Source organism: Cydia amplana, chromosome 11 (assembly GCF_948474715.1).
Source record: "Cydia amplana chromosome 11, ilCydAmpl1.1, whole genome shotgun sequence".
NCBI lineage: Eukaryota > Metazoa > Arthropoda > Insecta > Lepidoptera > Tortricidae > Cydia > Cydia amplana.
Window position 1 is genome coordinate 7,626,580 of NC_086079.1, and position 23,776 is coordinate 7,650,355.

The 23,776-nt window shown below is 40.5% G+C and overlaps 2 protein-coding genes across 2 annotated transcripts in view; one reads left to right on the forward strand and one right to left on the reverse strand.

Moving 5' to 3' along the window:
- Positions 1-23,776, reverse strand: part of LOC134651934 (breast cancer anti-estrogen resistance protein 1) — a 199,253-nt gene that overhangs the window by 123,593 nt on the left and 51,884 nt on the right. The gene's annotated exons all lie outside the window — the stretch shown is intronic.
- Positions 1-23,776, forward strand: part of LOC134652316 (RAB11-binding protein RELCH homolog) — a 42,140-nt gene that overhangs the window by 14,275 nt on the left and 4,089 nt on the right. The window contains exons 11-17 of the mRNA XM_063507488.1: positions 745-1,029; positions 2,043-2,161; positions 17,290-17,431; positions 17,481-17,609; positions 17,824-17,858; positions 18,014-18,155; positions 18,881-19,089. Of these exons, the coding sequence (XP_063363558.1) occupies positions 745-1,029; positions 2,043-2,161; positions 17,290-17,431; positions 17,481-17,609; positions 17,824-17,858; positions 18,014-18,155; positions 18,881-19,089 (1,061 nt within the window). The remainder of the gene's footprint in view (positions 1-744; positions 1,030-2,042; positions 2,162-17,289; positions 17,432-17,480; positions 17,610-17,823; positions 17,859-18,013; positions 18,156-18,880; positions 19,090-23,776) is intronic.

The window sequence follows — 23,776 nt, forward strand, 5'->3', positions numbered from 1 at the left end:
AATTCAATAACGCTACATCTTGATGAAATCGCTAATAAAAGTGAACTCTAGTACTGGTGAATAAAACTCAAAATATCATGACCAAACAATTAACTATACAAATTTGAATTTCGAATTTTAAACAAGCTCCCTGATCAGCAATTTCGGAACTAAAGTTTTTAAATTGAAAGGAGGATGGTTCAATTATACATAGTGCTGCAGACATTTTGGACTAGTCATTGAGTTTTCACTTCTATCGGCACTCCCGGAGTGCAACCCGTTGTTTTATTTTTCTACTGTTTATTGTCGGACTGGACTGTTCTACTTACACTTAGTTTAATTCTTACTTACGCCATTATGACACAGAATTTATTACCGAGTTACACGACTAAGGCCCACTTGCATCATTCCACTAACCCGGGGTTACCCGGTTAAACCTGGAGTAACCATGGTTACCAATATAATTTGACACTAGGTTAACGGTTTAACCACTTAACCCCGGGTTAGAGGAATGGTGCAAGTGGGCCTTAGGCTCACTTGCACCATCCCACTAACCCGGGGTTAAACGGTTTAACCGTTTACTTAGAGTCAAATTGTACTGGTAACCATGGTAACTCCAGGTTTAACCAGTTAACCCCGGGTTGGTGAAATGGTGCAAGTGGGCCAAAGAAGTTTGCTTTTCGTATTTTTTGACCCATTTAAGCCTCGGCTTTCATTACTCACTTTGCCGAATTACTCATAAAATATTAACAATTTTATTTTCAGAGTTAAACAAATTTTAGAAATAGCAACGAACGGCAAAGCTCTAAACCACCCCACGATATACGAGCTCCTAATATCGCTATTCAGCAGTTACGTAGACAATTTCGGCGCTCAGTTCGCACTTAGCATACTCACGCCTATATTCATGGACATCATAATGGATTTGGAACAGAAAATGGAGAAGCTTCATAGTGTGAATGTGGAGTATACTGTGGTTGTGGGTGTGTACCTCGTGGCCATGTTGCCGGTGCAGGGGGATCTGAGGCAACAGGCGGAGTTCCTACAGAAGTAAGTTGTAAGGATATTCAAGTAATACTCGAGTTAGTGTTAGTGTACCTACCAGGGATGTTGCGGATGCAGATTTTTTGACATCCGCGGATGCGGATGCGGATATTTAAGGGCTCAAATCCGCGGATGCGGATGTCAAGATTAGGTACTTAGAAAACGTCAAATATTACAATTATAGTATTTTTTTATAAAAAAAAAAACGAATCGGTTAGTATTTGAGCAAGAATATAGGTGCGTTATATTTAATAAACAGTAACTTGGCCGACTTTTCTGGATCTAGACGATTTCCTTATAGGTAATGACGAAATTACCTAGCACTTACGCCGCCACTAAGACGTTCCTGTACCGACTTGTTCGACATCCGCATCCGCATAAGCTCCGCATCGATTTTATGCGGATGCGGATGCAGATGCGGATGTTGAAAATAATGCGGAAGTTCCGCGGTTGCGGATGCGGATGCGGATGTTCGCAACATCCCTGGTACCTACTCGTATAGGTTCCTTGCAAGGAACAAAGAAAACTTTAACCAAACTAAGGTTGTCGTATGGAATCTTCCGTTTTTGCAATTCGGTTAAAAAGGCAGATCACAAAATGAATCGATTGACACCGTAATCGGTGCAGTACCGTCTATGCTATATAGAACATTCTTATTAAGGACACATGCATATGTATATGATGCATAATTTGTATATTTGCACGTCACCCGGCGTACCGTGGCGGTTTACAATGAAACTTTTCATACAATAAAATTTAGCGAACTCTTCAACGATGACAGTTTGGTGCAACCGACCCTAAATCAAAAATCACAAACCTTAGTCTAGTAATAAGATGAAGTTCTCAGAAGGCACATCAATCCGGAGAAAACTTTCACGAGAACGGATACCAAGTCTACAGGGTATCAATACACAAATATTTGCCAAAAAACTTGAAAAAAGCCGTATTATTCTGACTTTTTTAGAAATGTGTTTAGACTTCTTAATAGTTTACTAAATGTATGAACGTTAAATTTTCAGGTGGATTGTATATAGCAGTATCCGCGGGCTTCCCGTCAAAATGTTCTCCGTCCCCTTGAAGTGGACGGCGAAACACAGACCGCTCCTGCTGGACTCTTACTTACAACACCTTAGAGAATGTAAGTAGCTATTTACTTGCAATAAAAATGCTTATGTCTCATATTTATAGTCAGGTATATGTTTAAACAAAATCGTATATTCTTTCAAATTAAATGACGTAATCACTCAGAGTTCGTTAGTGTAGCCCAAGTTTCAGCTATTCAATCCCCATTCACTGAAAAAAATATGATCTATCGAGCACACATTAAAATGATTTCATTAAGATTAACTGCTTTTACAATATCAACAAATGTACGTACTGTTATATACACTCATAATTATTTTGCTTACCAGGTAAAACTAAAATGTAGGTGAAGCATTGACAGCAATATTACTGTATAAAAATTCGAATAATAGTAAAAACATTGTCATTCGTAATTTACTCTTTAACATAGATCTAATAACATTCTAATTCTAAATCTTTTAGTGTGTAAGTTTGTGCAGTGTATTTTGGTTGAATAAACTGTTTGGGTTGAATTCAAGAGTTTTCTTCAAAACTCCAACGGAGGCTGCCCTATAACAAATTGGTGGCAGCGGTGGGATGACATAAGAGACTGACAGAGGTCTCGTCATTCCGAACTCAAAGGACAGCTTCCAGATCAACGGTTAGTCTCAGCACTGTCGCTGAGCCCGCATCGCAACCCCGGATCGACGATCAGCCTCGGCAACCTAGCCGAGCCCGCATTCGGAACACAAACAACATATCAACCCCACTCGCACTGCTCCAGGTCGACGATCAGTCTAGTGACTCTGTTGGATTCACTAGCCCGCACCTATCCCATCTTGGACACCTGCACGTTTCGAGACAACGTGACACCTCTACTACCTACGTATTTCGCCGTGTGCAACCTCAATACGACGCATCGTGTGGCCGGTCATCAACCCGTTCGTTGCCGAGTGTCTGCGCATCGTCAGCATTCTGTGAGTTTAATTCAATTATTCGTGAAAGTAACTACATAATTCTTTCAAATTCAAACTAAAAGTGCATTCAAGTGATTATTTCAACAATTTCTATGGACAATTAGTTACTATTTTTACTCTTAGTATGATAATTAATTCTATTTTTAACATTTACTGATGTTCTGAACGGCATAATTAATGAGTAATCTTAAAATAGAGGACATAACCGAGGACTCTGACGAATATCAATCGGGTGCTGAGCATACAGATCCGAATTCTTCCGCGCTTGAATTAAAAGTAAATCAAACTTCTCCGAAGCTCCAAAAACCCAAAATGAGTGACAAAATTACTCTATCCTTCTTAACTAAATTCATTAAACCCTTCAACGGAGATCGCGAGTCCCTACCAGCATTCTTGACAAATTGCGAAAATGCTATAAGCTTAGCCAGTTCAGAACAGCAGAATGTTCTATGTAAATTTATTTTGTCACAACTCGAAGGTAAGGCCCAAATGGCCTGCTGCCTGAAGACCTTCAATACATGGGCTGAAATTAAACAATTTCTCAAAACAACATTCGGTGAAAAGAAACATTCTACACATCTTCTTCTAGAGCTTCAGAATTGTAAGCAAAATATTTCGGAATCGGTAACGGAATATTCACTACGCATAGAATCGTGCTTGACTCGAATTCTCGCCGATATACAATACTCTTGCACGGATGCCAAGGAACTTCCAGAACGCGTAGCTGCCATGGAAGATCTTGCGCTTAACACATTCCTGCTCGGATTAAATCCCAATTTTTCATCTATAGTTAGGTGTCACAACCCCTCAAATCTTAACGATGGAATTTCATTTGCAGTTGAGGAAGAAAAAATATTTAATCTCAAGCGAACTAATACTAAGGCGGTCAAAATATGTGATGTTTGCCACAAATCAGGGCACTCATCATCTGAATGTTTTCGCGCTAGAAAGGAGCGAAATTCCTTCCATGTCCGACCTCAACTCCCTCCAAGTCCAACCGGTCAGCCCTCTACTAGTTCACAGACTCAATCTCATTTTCAATTTCCAAACAAACCAAAAACTTGCGCCTATTGCAAAAATATAGGTCATCACATTAGTGAATGTCGTAAAAGACAATACAATAATAACCTTCGCCTAAGCAACTCAGCTGATTCACCGCAAATAGCCTCAGATTTCCAGTGTAAGTTCACGTAACACTCAAGTAAACACATATCCATGCGAAACATGTTATGATCATTTAAACTAAATACGATTCCGGTTTCGTGTCTACCGGAATCGCGTACTTCTCATGACACGTTCACTGTCTCCCACGCCGGTTCCCAGCATCAAAAATGTTTGCCACCCATTACCTATACATCGCCCAATCGAAGCCACACTGAATCTCATACTAAATCTCGCACTGTATCTTGTACCAAATCTCTCACTGAATCTTATACTAAATCTCCCACTGTATGTTGTACCAAATCTCTCACTGAATCTTATACTAACTCTCCCACTGTATTTCGTACCAAATCTCTCACTGAATCTTATACTAACTCTCCCACTGTATCTTGTACCAAATCTCTCACTGAATCTTATACCAACTCTCCGACTGTATCTTGTACGAAACCTCTCACTGAATCTTTTACTAATTCTCCCACTATATCTTGTCCTAAATCCGTCACTGAATCTTATAATAACTTCCCCACTGCATTTTGTGCCAAATCTCCCGTTATTTCTCGAACTAATTCTTCCACTGACTCTAGCCATAAGGTGGTCAAAACGGACTGCTCTCATTCCTATCAAGAGTTTAATGCACCCCATGATCCAGTTAATCACGAACAACCTACCAATTCTTTCGCTGATCCTTGTGCAGAAACGATTACCAGGACATACTCTGATGTTGTCTGTAATTCCAAATCCTGTAAAGAAGAACTTACAGCGGAATCTTTTCCTCCTCAACCCTTGCCATTGTCTGAAAATAAATTGGAAACCAATAGTAGTAGCCGTCCTATACCCTGCTATGAAATTAAGTCATTAAAAGGAAAAATATCCTTACCACATACTTATTTAAATACTCCCTACTCTAATAAAACTCTCTGCTTTCTGTTGGACACAGGATCTAGTGTAAGTATTGTTAAATACTCCAGTTTAGAACAGAAACCCCCACTCTCGTCTGAAATTATTAAATTGAAAGGTATTAACGACTCTGACTCCTACTGTGAGACTCTAGGTTCCCTACAATTAGGACTCTGTCTTACAAATCAAACAATTCATTACGAATTTCACGCTATTAAAGACGAGATAAATCTCAAATACGACGGTATCATAGGTAACGATTTCTTTAAATTTTATGACGCAAATATAGATTACAAAACAGACTCTATTTCATTGAATGGTCAGCAATTACAAATTTATTTCAGTCAGCCGTCTTACATAATTCCTGCTAGATCGGAGAGTGTAATTGAATGCGGTATTTCCAACTCTGTCTTAGAATTAAATGGAAAAAATGAAGGATTAGTATTAGACCATATGTTTTGTGAGGGTGTGTATTTAGCCAACTGCCTAGTCGCCATAAAACAGAATAACCGCGTTAATGTATCTATTTTAAATACCACTGATTCCCCGGTCGAGATAAAGGACCTCAAGGTAAAGATTACTCCAATCGACTACTCCGTTTTTGTAGAAAACTCGGCTGAATCTGTCATGAACCCAAATCATGCACCGTCAACATCAACTAACCGCGTCCAACGTGTATTAGATCTCATTCGTCACACTCATCTAAATTCAGAAGAAAAGAAATCTTTGCTTGATTGCTGCAGTAGATACGCTGATATTTTTTACCTCGAAGGAGACCCTTTGACTCATACTAACGCCCTACAGCATTCAATAAATACAGGCAACGCCCCGCCAATTAATGCTAAGTCTTACAGATTCCCCGAATGTCACCGTCAAGAAGTTGATAAACAAATAAAAAAAATGCTTGACCAAAATATAATTCAACCTTCCATATCCCCTTGGAGTGCACCAGTCTGGATTGTACCAAAAAAGGCTGATGCATCAGGCCAAAAAAAGTGGCGATTGGTTATCGATTACAGGCGCCTTAATGACGTCACTATAACTGAAATCTATCCAATACCCCTCATAACCGATATCTTGGATCAACTAGGCAACTCTAAATATTTCTCAACTTTGGACCTGGTGTCTGGATTTCATCAAATTAAGATGGACCCCTCTGACTCAGCTAAAACTGGTTTTACTGTTCTTAATCCTAATGGAATTTCAGGCCACTTCGAGTTTTTAAGAATGCCGTTCGGCCTGAAAAATGCACCTTCCACCTTCCAGCGTCTCATGAATCTAGCCCTTTCAGGTCTACAAGGCCTACATTGTTATATATACTTGGATGACTGCATAATATACTCCCATGATCTTGAAAGTCACGTCAAAAAATTGCAACTTGTATTTGATAGATTCCGTGAATTTAATTTAAAGCTCCAACCCGACAAATGTGAATTTCTACGTCGCGAAGTGACTTATTTAGGTCACGTAATCACTGACAAAGGCGTGCATCCTAATCCCGACAAAGTAAAAGCCGTCACTGAGTTCCCAGTCCCTCGCAATTCTAAAGAGATCAAATCATTTCTCGGCCTAGCAGGTTACTACCGCAGATTCATAGATGGCTTTTCCAAAATAACAAAACCCCTCACCTCTCTCTTAAAAAAGGACGCCGTATTTAATTGGTCCTCTGAACAAGATTTAGCTTTCAACAACCTGAAAGAAAAACTTACCACGGCACCTCTACTTCAGCACAGACTACATATATACAGACGCTGCTATCCCATACATTCAAATGTGACCGCCTAAAAGCGCACCATTACCAGATGGCGTCACTGAAAAAACACTGTTGCCTATCATGGATACAAGATGGCGCTGTGTCACATCCAAATCATAGAATTCCTAACGACATCTATACGTCTTCATTGAAAGTTAGTAGACATATGTCGTTGCCAACGATTAGAAGTAATCAACAGATGTCGCTTTATAGCGTATTGAATAAATCATGAATCTAGTTTAAAACTGGATCAAGCATGAGGGGTGGAAGGAAATGACCGAACAGGATAGTCTTATGTATCTTTCAGTATGAGTAAAGAGAGTTCGGGCACTTAAGGAGTACAGGGAGGGAAGGGAGAGGCAGGGTACAGAGAAATAGCGTAGCCAAACGGTATAACCATAAAGTAATTTCGGAAAACGATACTGTGGTGATGATAATATTTATATATTATAAGAATGCTACATAAGTCTTGCCGAAACTATTTAAACCGGCTGAAAATAAATACCTGTCATAATAATTTTGCGCATGCTACCATTGGTGCATGGCAAAAGGATTAGACATTACTACTGGCGTAAGTCCGTCTATATGCCACCATGCCACTGGTACTTGAGCGTTTCTTTATATTTTTTTAATCCAATTGCTCAAAAAGTTTAGTTTTTGTAGCTGCAAATCGTGCGTAAAGTTTGATTTTTTTACACTAGTGCTAAAAAGTAATCTGATTGATACATTTTAAATAAATGAGTATTATGCGAGACCCGCTTATAAATGACCCACCTGAACAACGCGCGATTGGGCATAAAGGAGTATTATTCGAGACCCAATAGTATTACTTGAACAACGCGCGACAGAATGAAGCTGACGTTCGTACAATACACTTTATACACTTAATATAAATGTAATTAATTAGATATATATCAATATAATGAAATAACAAAAGATTCATGTTTTTTTACATATAGCTGGTCAACCAAATCTTGTCAGTAAAATAAAGGCGCGAAATTCAAATTTTCTATGGGACGATATCCTTTCGCGCCTACATTTTTCAAATTTGCCGCCTTTTTCTACTGTCAAGATCTGGTTGACCATGTATAATTATATGTTCTGAAAATTAATTTTATTAATTTTAATAATACAATTTCTCTTCAATTGGCATAATGCTGAGAACAGTGAAAACAGAATCCACATTGAAAAAAATGGCAATTAAAAGTAAAACTTTTTTTATTCCCTTCCCGCCTTTTTTATTCAACATTTAAAGTGATTTATGTTTGTAAGTAATTGCCAAGAAAGCATAAGTTATTAAATAAAAATGAGTGATTCAGACGATTTTGGAGTTAATTTAACGCCACCAGATATCAAAGCAAAGGCATCCGTTGTAAGTGACAGGGCTATAACCGCGAAAATCGAATTTTGCAAATTGCGGGCATTTTTCTCTGTCACTCTAATTACGCCTGCATTGGAGTAAAAGAGAAAGATCCCCGCAATTTGCGAATTTCGGTTTTGGCGGTAGCCCCTCAGTATATTTCCGGAAAAATCGAAAGCTCGGTACTCGTGCAAAATGACATACTTCTCGCACTTATATCGAAAACTACTATTTTTTGCCATTTTTTATATTGTGATCTTTTTTGCCACTTTTGTGTTATTTGTACTCAAATTCACGAGCTCTTTCGATCCTAATGAGATAAAATACCTCAATTCATGCTCAATTCACTCTTATCGTGCCTTCTAAAAATTTACGATACAAGTTGCATTGCAATAACTATAAAAAAGTAACTGATTTGACTAGTACGAAAACACCCTATTGTAACAATACGATGCGACGTTGTCGAGTTAAACTGGACTCGCTTCGCAGTAACTCATAGCAGTTTGGCAACGTCGCGTCGTGCTTTTATTTTTAAGCAACAGATTTGTACATGATTTGTACCATCTTAGTACCTATACATACAAAGATATGTTTTCATAACGTTCCTTTTCAACTTCTCCCATGGCAAAACCCGTACCTATCAAACCTGAAATTATTATACAAAAGCATTTAATGTTTGTTTTAATAAACTTTTTCTGTTATAATTAGAATAAATATATCTAATTTTGCGTATATTGACCAGGCAGGTGTTTGTATCACTAATTATGTGACCTATAAGTATAGACAGACAACAGCGTGCACAGAAACGTCAAAAACGGCATCAAGTAATGATTATTGCTATTTTAAAATTAGTCCCCTACTTCAGGGTAATGTTATACGCCTGTTCCTTAAAAAAGCTGAGGGCCTACCGCGAACCACGTTCGACGTGTTGCCTCCCTGTCACACTTACGTACGAATTTACAAGTGCGACAGAGAGGCAACACGTCGAACGTGGTTCGCGGTAGGCCCTCAGAAATGGACACTGAGGCATAATTATCATTATTTTGGAATTTAAGTACTATATAATATTATTTGTAGTCTTTTGGAATATCATATTTTATTTGAACTAATAATATTGTATAATAATAAATCATAAAAGCTCTATTTAGGGACAAGAAAGAACTTTCAACGGCAACACTAAAAATAAACTGTCAAATAGTCAAGTCGCCACAAAGCGGCACCGCGTTTGTTGGTTGCCTTTGCTTTGTTTCTGTTTATACAAACTTATTAATTTCATATTATAGCTTCATTTGAACTATAGTACAAGTACGTGAATAGAATACCTAGACGTGTCTTGCTTGGTGCAGTTGCGTAGGTATGCTAAAAGGAAAGTTGGAAGACCGATGTGGCGCTTTAAAGACTGTGCTAAGCGTGACATGTGCCCAAAATGTGGGAGGTCGTGCCGCTCACGCATCGGCCTCCACAATCACCAAACCCGTTGTCTAAACAGCAATGCATAAATCGTCTGCAATAGACGAAAAGACCTGTGATGATGACGTGAATTGCCGATGTAGTAACGGAACACTACTAATGGTAAAACCTACATATTAATCTGACAGTGTCTACTGTTTGCCAATAAATGATAAAATTGATAAAAAATTAACACTTCAGGTAAGTTTGTTTTGAATACAAAGGTTAATTAAATAATTTATCACCACACCAACTGGTAAAGGCCCCCTTGATTGTTCAAATACTAATGAGAAAATTGCATTTATGATTTATCCCACATGTGGGGCAAAGTAATCAGATCTAAATTTTGAGTTTCCTTATGTTAGCTGGTAGAATTTACTTTTAAATGATGATTTTGAATTATAAATTCTTTATAATGTTCATGTGGATTTGATTTTTTTGGTATTTTATAGTTGGTATTTTCCCTGCATTGGCATGGTGATAAATTCTGTGTTTCATTAGGTGGCAATGTTTGTTTAACCCTCGTGCCTTGAATTCTCACAACGCTCAAGATTCCACTTCTCGAACCACTCGCTACGCTCATAGTTCAAATCTTCTGCTTGCCCTGGAATCAACATTAGCATGAGCGGTTAAACAACTGCTTTGCCCCCTTGCCCACTAATAACTATTGTCAAGTTTTATTTTAACCCCCCATGCTAATATTGATACCCGAGCAAGCAAAAGATTCCAAAGTATTTAGAGTTAGAGCAAGAAAGAAGAAAGGTACGTCATAATTTCAAAGATGTTTGACATTTAAAATAACACATGTACTGCGCAGGCGATCAATATCGCTGCATACTTTTCTTGGTCTAAATCTATACAATGGTTAGTGTTTGCAAACAGACTCCAATGTGAAGGCAATGTGTATTAAACTTTATTGTGATATTATTACATTTTATATATAAAAAATATGTTTCTGATTTCAGGACCCAGCCTCTAGCCACTAGAAGTTACAATGTATGCAACAAGAGAGTGAAGATGAAATAGTCAATGCATCTCTGTACAGTCGCCATCAGATATATCGGAACGGCCAAGGTGTTCACAATATCTGAACACGCACTCTAACGCCCTGACAATAGAGGCGTGTTCAGATATTTGTGAGCGCCTTGGCCGCTCCGATATATCTGATGGCGACTGTACCACAAGTAAAATATTTTGAGTGGAAGATGGTTGAGATTGATTCCTGTTTCAACGGACAGACACATGCTATGAAGATTCTCTTAAAAATAATAAAATACAATTAATAAATTCAATGTTTAACATGATAGTGACTTTATTTTGTCTACCCACTAACAACCAATTTGTTCAATGCTGGCGGGCAATGGCGGTAAACTTAAATATTTGATGTGGTATGAAGCTAAATGTTTTGAACATAATGGCAAGCCACTAAAAAGTTTTAATCCTAGATTAGCCATTAAACTGTGGCTGCCAGTCTGATTTGTTAATTGTTATATAAGTACAGTCAGCGTCATATAGTAGGTAGCATCCAAAGTATTCAAATAGTTCGGTACACCATATTATTTGTATGGCGTACTGAACTATTTGAATACTTTGGATGCGACCTACTATACGACGCTGACTGTACTTAATTTAAATATATATAAATTGTATATTATTTCTACGGCCTCCTAGCTAGTCAGTAGTGACTAGGGTTGCCAACTATTTTTTGGTAGAATATAGTATTTTCCAGAATAGGGCATCAAAAATATAGTACATTTCAAAAAAATATGGTACTTTTAGATAAAATACTAAACATAAGTGTAACATACGTTTAATCGGAAATATAGTATTATAGCGTACTATATATTTTTCCAAAAGTATATAGTACAGAGAGACAAAATATAGTACAATACTATATAATATAGTACGGTTGGCAACCCTAGTAGTGACAGTGACCCTGCTCTGCTATGTGCTATGAAGTAGGAGGTCCTGGGTTCAAATCCTCATAGGACATTTATTTGTTTTTTAATTGTGTGTGTATATATTAATGGTCTATATCTATTCCCATCTGTCCACACCTCTTGTATGGCGGCGGGGACAAATGGGCCACCACCATGGGACACCATATTAATACACTTTTAGGGGGATCCGAACCTAGGACTTCCAGCTTTGATATGATCATAAAATATAAGATATGTATGTATTTACATTTACACATTGTATTATTGCTCTCATACATATAGGGATATTTTTTTAAATGTCGGATGTCTCTTCTCTTTTGAGCATGAATAGAAGCAGGGGATAACTGACAGAACGGGATAGTCTTATGTATCTTTCAGTAGGAGTAGCAGCGAAAGCGCTATTATTGTTTGTCCTTGTCACAGTCTCACATCTTGTTTTATTCCCCACCGTAAATTGACCACCGTGATTGGTCGAATTCATTTGTTGCCCACCATAACAAATAAATTCGACCAATCATAGCGGCGCAATGCGACGCTATGATTGGTCGAATTTACATGTTTTGTCCCTCACGGAGGCACGCGTACACCACTTCTATAGGATGCTACCTTCTATGCTTTTGAGCAAGTTTTTGTCACCTGCCCTGCTATTCAAACTACTCAAGAATTTACAATGTTTTGTTACCAAGTAGGTCGATTAGTGTAAGACTGTCCTAAAATATATGTATAGCTATATGAGGACAATTTTGTAATGCGTAAGGTTAAGTAAATTAATATACAAACAGCAACACTCCTAACTGTACATCGGTACAGTTAACACTTAACAGTGTGGCTGATGATACCATGTAGGTTTAATATATTTTAATTATTATCACGTTTCTAAGAACAATAGTACATTATTGTCGAGGTTCGGAAGTAGCTACTTGCAAGCTGAGGATTCGTTTTAAACGGACGACCTTGGGAGTCCGTTTAATTGAATCCGAAGCCAGCAAGTAGCCTTCCAGCCGAGTCATATATAGTGCTTTTCTCAAAAATGGTGCAAGAGATATTTTACAGAAGCAACGTTCTAATTTTCACAGAGAAAAGTAAAACCATTAAAAAGATTTGCTTGCCGCCTTTAAAAAAAATAGAAGTGTATTTTTCTGCTGAAAATACGCCAACGTATTTGAGACACCTAAATAGTCGCGGTACCAACATTATATTAATAATAAGTGCTGATCATCTGTTCGGCTGTTTAATGGACCTATGCCTTCATTTGATATGGCCATTTAAAGTTTTAAAAAGTTTGGAACTCGTTTAATAATGGAATTTGTATGCAACATTGCAGTCCCAAAATCGAGACAGCAATGTTTTTAACTTTTTAATTTTTAGAATGACCATAAACTACACACTTCGCGACCTATTTTTTAACCGGCAACGTCGACTTTGCCGTCCATTTTTGAGAAAAATTATATTATTTATTACTTAATAATGTTGATATGTTGTCTGTGATATGATCATAAAGTATGAGGATTTACTACAGTGACATCTATTGATAGTCTTTCTCAAACAATCGAGCTATTTAGTGTGTTACAACGGCAAGAAACTAACTGTCTAGTAATGCGATAGATGGCGCTTAGAATAGTTCATGCCATTATTTATTTATTTTTTTCTGCGTCGATTTACTATGTGTAAATGGATGTTTTAAAAGGTTTTTGTTGTAATATGCTAAATAAATTAGAACTATACATGTTAATTTAAAAATTGGCAAGATTTGAAATAACACAAATATATATTTAGGCCCAATGGTGCTCTGAGTGACATCTCTTGGATTTTTGTGGAACTAAGCGAGGCTTGTATGGGCCGATTACTCTATACTATACTTACTTTATGACTTCAGTACCCCGATTTCTCCAAATCTTTCGTTGTGACTTCAGATGCTAGTAACAGTGCCCTTGGAGCTGTACTCTCTCAAGGTCCCATAGGACGAGATCTTCCAATCGCCTACGCGTCTCGTACTATGAACAAAACCGAATGTAACTACTCCACCACAGAAAAAGAGCTTTTAGGCATTATCTTCGCTGTAAAATGTTTCCGTCCTTATTTGTATGGTAATAAATTTCAAATTGTCACCGACCATCGCCCACTAACTTGGCTTTTCAACGTAAAAGACCCTGGCAGTAGACTTATTCGATGGAGATTAAAATTGGAGGAATATGACTATGAAGTCGTTTATAAACCAGGGAAACTAAATTCTAATGCCGACGCTCTTTCTAGAATCCCAATTCATGCCTTAACTCGCAGCCAGAGCCGAAATCAAAGTCAAATTCCTAATACTACAGTCCAATGTCCCTATGAACAGTTCATCAAAGCCCAGTCTAACAAATCAACGGAAAGGTATAATACAAACATAAAAGAATATTCCGAAACCTTAGTCAAAACTAAATTGAACTCAATCGCATGCCCTACTTCTCTTGATTTTGACTCTTCTATGCCTTATATCGAAGAAATTTTATCTGAAATCCCGAATCAAGAAGACCTCCAAAATACTGAACGTCAACCTGACACCGTCCTACCATTTCCCAGTAGTAATAAGATGTATTACTTCCTATTGACTAAAGTCCATCACTATGATGAGACAAATTACAAAACTATTTTTAACTTACTACAATCGCTACGAGATATCATATTACAAAACAACCCGACACTCACAGACTTGGCGGTGTCGGACTTTACGGAGCCATTTACAAACATTTCTTATGCTAAAATCTATAATATGATTGCATATGTGTTTCACAATACTAACATAACTATACACATTTACAAAAACAAAATAATCTATCCTACACCTGCAGAAATTCCTCAAATCCTTAAAGAAAACCATAACTCCACAGTCGCTGGACACCCCGGAATCAATAGAATGTTTAATCGGATTAAGGCTTCTTACTATTGGAAAACAATGCGCAAAGATATCGAAGACTATGTTAAGTCATGCAAGCTATGCCAAATTAATAAACCCTTAAGAAAATGTAATGTAGCCCCAATGGTAATAACATCCTCGAGCACCAAACCATTTGAACGACTAGCTCTAGATATAGTTGGCACCCTTCCAGAAGCTGGTGTTCAAAAATTTAGGTATATCCTGACTCTCCAAGATGACCTTACCAAATTTTCATGCGCGTACCCACAGGTCACCGCCACGAGCGAGGAAGTTGCTCGTAATCTAGTTCATTTCATGGCTCTATTTGGAATCCCAAAAATGATCCTAACTGACCTTGGCACGTGTTTTACCTCAGAATTATTTAAACAAATAACCAATATTTTTAAAATAAAGTCCTTATTTTCCACCCCTTATCACCCAATGACGAATGGTGCCCTTGAACGCAGCCATTCGACCTTGAAGGAATATTTAAAATCATTTGTGAATGAAAACCATTCCGATTGGCACAGCTATCTATTTACGGCTATCCTCTGTTATAATACTACCCCACACAGTACCACTCAATACACTCCATATGAACTTCTGTATGGCCACAAACCTCATATTCCTAATTCCCTATACGATACCAGTGACAGTCTCACTTACGACGAATATGTCCGAGCGCTACAGTACCGTATGCGATGTAGTCGAGAAAAGGCCCTCGAATACATTCTTAACAGCAAGGAAACCTCTAAGCGATACTACGACTCACCCTCTCGTGAAACTTCTTACAAAATTGGCGACCTTGTTTATCTAAAACAACACCACAGGCTTCGAAAAGCCTTATCCCCTATTTGGAAAGGGCCGTACAAAATAGCTAAAGTTCATAATAAAAATAACGTCACTCTCTGTATTAACCGCCGCCATACTAAATATCACGGAAATGAGATAAAGCCTGCCCATCCTTGAATACAACCTAATTCTCAACCCCTCCTGCATAGATCATTTCAACTCAACCATTTCCATTTTAAATTCAATAGAATAAAATAAACTCACAACTAGAACACATGACTCAGGCCCTATCTCAAGTTACAAAAGTAAATTAACAACTAACCTACATGTCGCGTGTCAACCACCTTGTAAATGTAATTGAGAGCTCATTACTCCGATCTCCAATTACTTAGATTCTATTTTAAATGCTATTTTATTTTTTAAAACCATCCTTCACCGTTATACCTATCACAAACTAACTGAAACCTACTTTATTAGATAACCTAAACATTTGCACCACAGTGAATAGTGAATATTCCATCTGTCTTCTTTTAACTATTTATTTCAGCATCAGTAACCCATGTTGTAAAACTCTTCTTTTCACCGAAATTCTCAAATCTGTACCAAAAGAGTGTAACAAATTGGCATGTACTTACTAAATAACAATAAATGTATTTTTGTTCAATAAAAACCCTGTCACTTAGCTGTAAAATGTAATGACAACATCAAAGACTATTCTGTGTCGGTACAGGAATTCTCAATCTTACTTCATAGAATATAGAAATTACTTCTCTAGGGTAACACTAACTTCACTTGCTTTTATTATAATTTATTTAGTTGTCAAATGTACCAAGCGCTTCTGCTGAACATAACTAGCTTTAGTATAGAATAGAATAAGATTAACTATGTATAAGTATAATAAGTCATTGTAATGTATATTCACTAACCATTTACTATTAAGCCCTTTTAATGTAATTTTCTCACTCAGCTTCATCTATTCAAGATAAAGCCTCGTCTTATCGGGGGGCCTGTTATATACACTCATAATTATTTTGCTTACCAGGTAAAACTAAAATGTAGGTGAAGCATTGACAGCAATATTACTGTATAAAAATTCGAATAATAGTAAAAACATTGTCATTCGTAATTTACTCTTTAACATAGATCTAATAACATTCTAATTCTAAATCTTTTAGTGTGTAAGTTTGTGCAGTGTATTTTGGTTGAATAAACTGTTTGGGTTGAATTCAAGAGTTTTCTTCAAAACTCCAACGGAGGCTGCCCTATAACAGTACGTTCGTACGTAACGTAAAAACAGTAAACTTTACTGCTTGGTTCGATAGGCTCATATGGAACTGTTTAAAGCACTAAACGTGAATGCAGTTTCTGTGGTAATAATTGTCATTTATAATCTAATGGGAGAATATATCTCATTGAGCTTGAAGCTTTGTGAATTTAGATAGAGAGAAGTCAAGAGTAATGAGACGCCTGATTTCTACGACGTACGAGGTTCCTCGCGGAGTACGAAAACACTAATTATTATGAAATAAAACTATTTAAACGGATTATATCGCGTATATTGAATTTATTTACACCCCGATACTAATTATTAACTAACCACTCAAAACATGTAGAAAATTATCCTGTTCGACGTCGCTTAGTTTAAGAGTTCATACAGGCTCATTGTAAAGTGTATTATTTATTTTACGTCACCCTAGGTAAGTGGGATTTTGTTCCCGCTACGCGAGAAGAAAATCTCACTTCCTGGCCAAGGCAAGACGTAAAACTTTATACAAACCACGGGCGGTAATTCGTAAAGCCCCTGATCGCATATTTATGGCCCTCACCTTCGGTTCGGACCACAAACACCTGCGATCTGGAGCATTTACGAATTCACCTCCCTAGGTATGTAATGTACTATTTTATATCGGAATGCAGTAGTTAACAGTGTCAATTTTATGTTTAATACGCTAATGATAACCAAGCCATGTTTATTCCAGTCACAGCCCACAGCAGCGCCGGCAGCCGAGTGTATATCAGTACCTTATTGGCAGAGCTCCTGAGCGTGTGCGACGTGGAAGAGAGCAGCATAGAGCGGCAGCTTATACCCGCCGTTATGGCGCTGCTCAACGATGACGACGCGTAAGTGACTTGTGTAAATACTGATATTTATTCCAGTCACAGCCCACAGCACCGCCGGCAGCCGAGTGTATACCAGTACCTTATTGGCAGAGCTTCTGAGCGTGTGCGACGTGCACGAGAGCAGCATAGAGCGGCAGCTTATACCCGCCGTTATGGCGTTGCTCAACGATGACGACGCGTAAGTGACTTGTGTAAATACTAATATTTATTCCAGTCACAGCCCACAGCAGCGCTGGCAGCCGAGTGTATATCAGTACCTTATTGGCAGAGCTTCTGAGCGTGTGCGACGTGCACGAGAGCAGCATAGAGCGGCAGCTTATACCCGCCGTTATGGCGCTGCTCAACGATGACGACGCGTAAGTGACTTGTGTAAATACTGATATTTATTCCAGTCACAGCCCACAGCAGCGCTGGCAGCCGAGTGTAGGTATATCAGTACCTTATTAGCAGAGCTCCTGAACGTGTGCGACGTGGACGAGAGCAGCATAGAGCAGCAGCTTATACCCGCCGTTATGGCGTTGCTCAACGATGACGACGCGTAAGTTTAATACGCTAATGATAACCAAGCTATGTTTATTCCAGTCACAGCCCACAGCAGCGCCGGCAGCAGAGTGTATATCAGTACCTTATTAGCAGAGATCCTGAGCGTGTACGACGTGGACGAGAGCAGCATAGAACGGCAGCTTATACCCGCCGTTATGGCGTTGCTCAACGATGACGACGCGTAAGTTACTTGTGTAAAGACAGCCTACCGCGTCCATCGAAATTATGTTATCTGCCTCTCTAGCGCTCGCTCTAAGAGTGATAGAGAAGCATATAACGAAATTCCGATTCTCGCGGTGTTGTGGGAACATTACCTACATGTACCTATGCAAAGAATACGCACTAATTGACTCGCACGTTATAGGGGCCCAAGAGGGCGGTGTTATTCTCATGTATGTGGTGACAGTTAAGTTTAGTATGAAAAATTTAGTTCCAATGAAATTCCACAATATGGCGGGTGATCATATGTCACTGGTCAGGCTTTATATTAGTATTTGGGTAAATAGCTAAATCACGTCAGGGTGGGAGCCCAAAAACTCAAACCGGGGAGTTTTTAAAGGAGTGGCCAGACATATAGTTCGTTTTTTTAGCATTAGAAAGAACTTGAAAGAAGGTAAGCGATTTTGACATGTCTTTTAATTGAAAAACACTTTTTAAAATCAATAACTATTACTTATGAAAGCAGAAGACTATAAAAGATCGTATTAGATTCATAATTGTTACATATTTACCGTTTTTATTTAAAATGTGTTTTTCAATTAAAAGACTCATCAAGATTGTTTCTAATGCAAAAAAAACGAACTATAGCACTGGACAGATTTGTGATGAAATTGGGGGGAGGCCTTTGCCCAGCAGTGGGACACGACAGGCTCCAAATAATAATGAATATTATTTCTTCAATTTCAGATCGGTCCGCGAATCGGCCATCACATGTTGGGGCAGCGTGACCCGCGCGTGCCTCATCCACGGCTACTCCAGCGAGGCCCAATGTTGGCCGCCCGTGGAACATATAATATCAACTGGTCGACTCTCGGTCAAAGAAGTGGCTCGGGCTGCTGAAGCGTTGGCGCTGCTCGTTCTGCCTACTGCCGAGAACGCTGTCGTGTCTGAGAGAGGTAGATACAATAGTTACATAGGTTAGAAAGAGTTGTCGATACTAGTGAAGCTCAATGTTGGCCGCCCGTGGAACACATCATATCGAAAGGGAAACTCTCGGTCAAAGAAGTGGCTCGGGCTGCTGAAGCGTTGGCGCTGCTCGTTCTGCCTACTGCCGAGAACGCTGTCGTGTCTGAGAGAGGTAGATACAATAGTTACATAAGTTAGAAAGAGTTGTAGATACAAGCGAAGCCCAATGTTGGCCGCCCATGGAACATATAATATCAACTGGTCGACTCTCGGTCAAAGAAGTGGCTCGGGCTGCTGAAGCGTTGGCGCTGCTCGTTCTGCCTATTGCCGAGAACGCTGTCGTGTCTGAGAGAGGTAGATACACTAGTTACATGCGTTAGAAAGAGTTGTAGATACTAGCGAAGCCCAATGTTGGCCGCCCATGGAACATATAATATCAACTGGTCGACTCTCGGTCAAAGAAGTGGCTCGGGCTGCTGAAGCGTTGGCGCTGCTCGTTCTGCCTACTGCCGAGAACGCTGTAGTGTCTGAGAGAGGTAGATACAATAGTTGCATAAGTTAGAAAGAGTTGTAGATACTAGTGAAGCTCAATGTTGGCCGCCCGTGGAACACTTCATATCAACCGGTCAACCGGGAGACTCTCGGTCAAAGAAGTGGCGAGAGCTGCTGAAGCGTTGGCGCTGCTGGTGCTGCCCACTGCCGAGAACGCTGTCGTGTCTGAGAGAGATAGATACAATAGTTGCATAAGTTAGAAAGAGTTGTCGATACTAGTGAAGCCCAATGTTGGCCGCCCATGGAACATATAATATCAACTGGTCGACTCTCGGTCAAAGAAGTGGCTCGGGCTGCTGAAGCGTTGGCGCTGCTGGTGCTGCCTACTGCCGAGAACGCTGTCGTGTCTGAGAGAGGTAGATACAATAGTTACATACGTTAGAAAGAGTTGTAGTTACTAGTGAAGCTCAATGTTGGCCGCCCGTGGAACACATTATATCCACCGGGAGACTCTCGGTCAAAGAAGTGGCTCGGGCTGCTGAAGCGTTGGCGCTGCTGTTGCTGCCTACTGCCGAGAACGCTGTCGTGTCTGAGAAAGGTAGATACACTAGTTACATGCGTTAGAAAGAGTTGTAGTTACTAGTGAAGCTCAATGTTGGCCGCCCGTGGAACACATTATATCCACCGGGAGACTCTCGGTCAAAGAAGTGGCTCGGGCTGCTGAAGCGTTGGCGCTGCTCGTTCTGCCTACTGCCGAGAACGCTGTCGTGTCTGAGAGAGGTAGATACAATAGTTACATAAGTTAGAAAGAGTTGTAGATACAAGCGAAGCCCAATGTTGGCCGCCCATGGAACATATAATATCAACTGGTCGACTCTCGGTCAAAGAAGTGGCTCGGGCTGCTGAAGCGTTGGCGCTGCTCGTTCTGCCTATTGCCGAGAACGCTGTCGTGTCTGAGAGAGGTAGATACACTAGTTACATGCGTTAGAAAGAGTTGTAGATACTAGCGAAGCCCAATGTTGGCCGCCCATGGAACATATAATATCAACTGGTCGACTCTCGGTCAAAGAAGTGGCTCGGGCTGCTGAAGCGTTGGCGCTGCTCGTTCTGCCTACTGCCGAGAACGCTGTAGTGTCTGAGAGAGGTAGATACAATAGTTGCATAAGTTAGAAAGAGTTGTAGATACTAGTGAAGCTCAATGTTGGCCGCCCGTGGAACACATCATATCAACCGGTCAACCGGGAGACTCTCGGTCAAAGAAGTGGCGAGAGCTGCTGAAGCGTTGGCGCTGCTGGTGCTGCCCACTGCCGAGAACGCTGTCGTGTCTGAGAGAGATAGATACAATAGTTGCATAAGTTAGAAAGAGTTGTCGATACTAGTGAAGCCCAATGTTGGCCGCCCATGGAACATATAATATCAACTGGTCGACTCTCGGTCAAAGAAGTGGCTCGGGCTGCTGAAGCGTTGGCGCTGCTGGTGCTGCCTACTGCCGAGAACGCTGTCGTGTCTGAGAGAGGTAGATACAATAGTTACATACGTTAGAAAGAGTTGTAGTTACTAGTGAAGCTCAGTGTTGGCCGCCCGTGGAACACATTATATCCACCGGGAGACTCTCGGTCAAAGAAGTGGCTCGGGCTGCTGAAGCGTTGGCGCTGCTGTTGCTGCCTACTGCCGAGAACGCTGTCGTGTCTGAGAAAGGTAGATACACTAGTTACATGCGTTAGAAAGAGTTGTAGTTACTAGTGAAGCTCAATGTTGGCCGCCCGTGGAACACATTATATCCACCGGGAGACTCTCGGTCAAAGAAGTGGCTCGGGCTGCTGAAGCGTTGGCGCTGCTCGTTCTGCCTACTGCCGAGAACGCTGTCGTGTCTGAGAGAGATAGATACAATAGTTACATACGTTAGAAAGAGTTGTAGATACTAGTGAAGCTCAATGTTGGCCGCCCATGGTACATATAATATCAACTGGTCGACTCTCGGTCAAAGAAGTGGCTCGGGCTGCTGAAGCGTTGGCGCTGCTGGTGCTGCCCACTGCCGAGAACGCTGTCGTGTCTGAGAGAGGTAGATACAATAGTTACATACGTTAGAAAGAGTTGTAGATACTAGTGAAGCTCAATGTTGGCCGCCCATGGAACACATCATATCGAAAGGGAAACTCTCGGTCAAAGAAGTGGCTCGGGCTGCTGAAGCGTTGGCGCTGCTCGTTCTGCCTATTGCCGAGAACGCTGTCGTGTCTGAGAGAGGTAGATACAATAGTTACATACGTTAGAAAGAGTTGTAGATACTAGTGAAGCTCAATGTTGGCCGCCCGTGGAACACATAATATCAACTGGACGACTCTCGGTCAAAGAAGTGGCGAGAACTGCTGAAGCGTTGGCGCTGCTGGTGCTGCCTACTGCCGAGAACGCTGTCGTGTCTGAGAGAGGTAGATACAATAGTTGCATAAGTTAGAAAGAGTTGTAGATACTAGTGAAGCTCAATGTTGGCCGCCCATGGAACACATCATATCGACCGGGAGACTCTCGGTCAAAGAAGTGTCGAGAGCTGCTGAAGCGTTGGCGCTGCTCGTGCTGCCTACTGCCGAGAACGCTGTCGTGTCTGAGAGAGATAGATACAATAGTTACATACGTTAGAAAGAGTTGTAGATACTAGTGAAGCTCAATGTTGGCCGCCCGTGGAACACATTATATCCACCGGGAGACTCTCGGTCAAAGAAGTGGCTCGGGCTGCTGAAGCGTTGGCGCTGCTGGTGCTGCCTACTGCCGAGAACGCTGTCGTGTCTGAGAGAGGTAGATACAATAGTTGCATAAGTTAGAAAGAGTTGTAGATACTAGTGAAGCTCAATGTTGGTCGCCCGTGGAACACATCATATCAACCGGGAGACTCTCGGTCAAAGAAGTGGCCCGGGCTGCTGAAGCGTTGGCGCTGCTGGTGCTGCCTACTGCCGAGAACGCTGTCGTGTCTGAGAGAGGTAGATACAATAGTTACATACGTTAGAATGAGTTGTAGATACTAGTGAAGCTCAATGTTGGCCGCCCGTGGAACACATTATATCCACCGGGAGACTCTCGGTCAAAGAAGTGTCGAGAGCTGCTGAAGCGTTGGCGCTGCTGGTGCTGCCTACTGCCGAGAACGCTGTCGTGTCTGAGAGAGGTAGATACAATAGTTACATACGTTAGAAAGAGTTGTCGATACTAGTGAAGCTCAATGTTGGCCGCCCGTGGAACACATCATATCCACCGGGAGACTCTCGGTCAAAGAAGTGGCCCGGGCTGCTTAAGCGTTGGCGCTGCTCGTTCTGCCTACTGCCGAGAACGCTGTCGTGTCTGAGAGAGGTAGATACAATAGTTACATACGTTAGAAAGAGTTGTAGATACTAGTGAAGCTCAATGTTGGCCGCCCGTGGAACACATCATATCAACAGGGAGACTCTCGGTCAAAGAAGTGGCTCGGGCTGCTGAAGCGTTGGCACTGCTCGTGCTGCCTACTGCCGAGAACGCTGTCGTGTCAGAGAGAGGTAGATATAATAGTTACATGCGTTAGAAAGAGTTGTAGATACTAGTGAAGCTCAATGTTGGCCGCCCGTGGAACACATTATATCCACCGGGAGACTCTCGGTCAAAGAAGTGGCCCGGGCTGCTGAAGCGTTGGCGCTGCTGGTGCTGCCTACTGCCGAGAACGCTGTCGTGTCTGAGAGAGGTAGATACAATATTTACATACGTTAGAAAGAGTTGTAGATACTAGTGAAGCTCAATGTTGGCCGCCCATGGAACACATCATATCAGCCGGTCGACTCTCGGTCAAAGAATGACTGCTGGTGCTGCCTACTGCCGAGAACGCTATCGTGTCTGAGAGAGATAGATATAGTATAGTAACATGGGATAAAAATAAGTGGTTAGTCAGGTATTATGTAAGAGACATACGCCTGACGAAAGAGACAGAGAAGTTCATTGCTCGAGAGCACCTAAGATAAGCAACGAGGGCTGTACTATTCAGTTTAGGAAAAAATGATACTTATTAGAAACCTCAATATCATTTTTGAAGACCTATCCATAGATACCCCACGTATGGGTTTGATGAAAAAAAAATTTTTGAGTTTCAGTTCTAAGTTTGGGGAACCTCCAAGATTCATTGTTTTTTTTTTCTATTTTTGTGTGAAAATTTTAATGCGGTTCACAGAATAC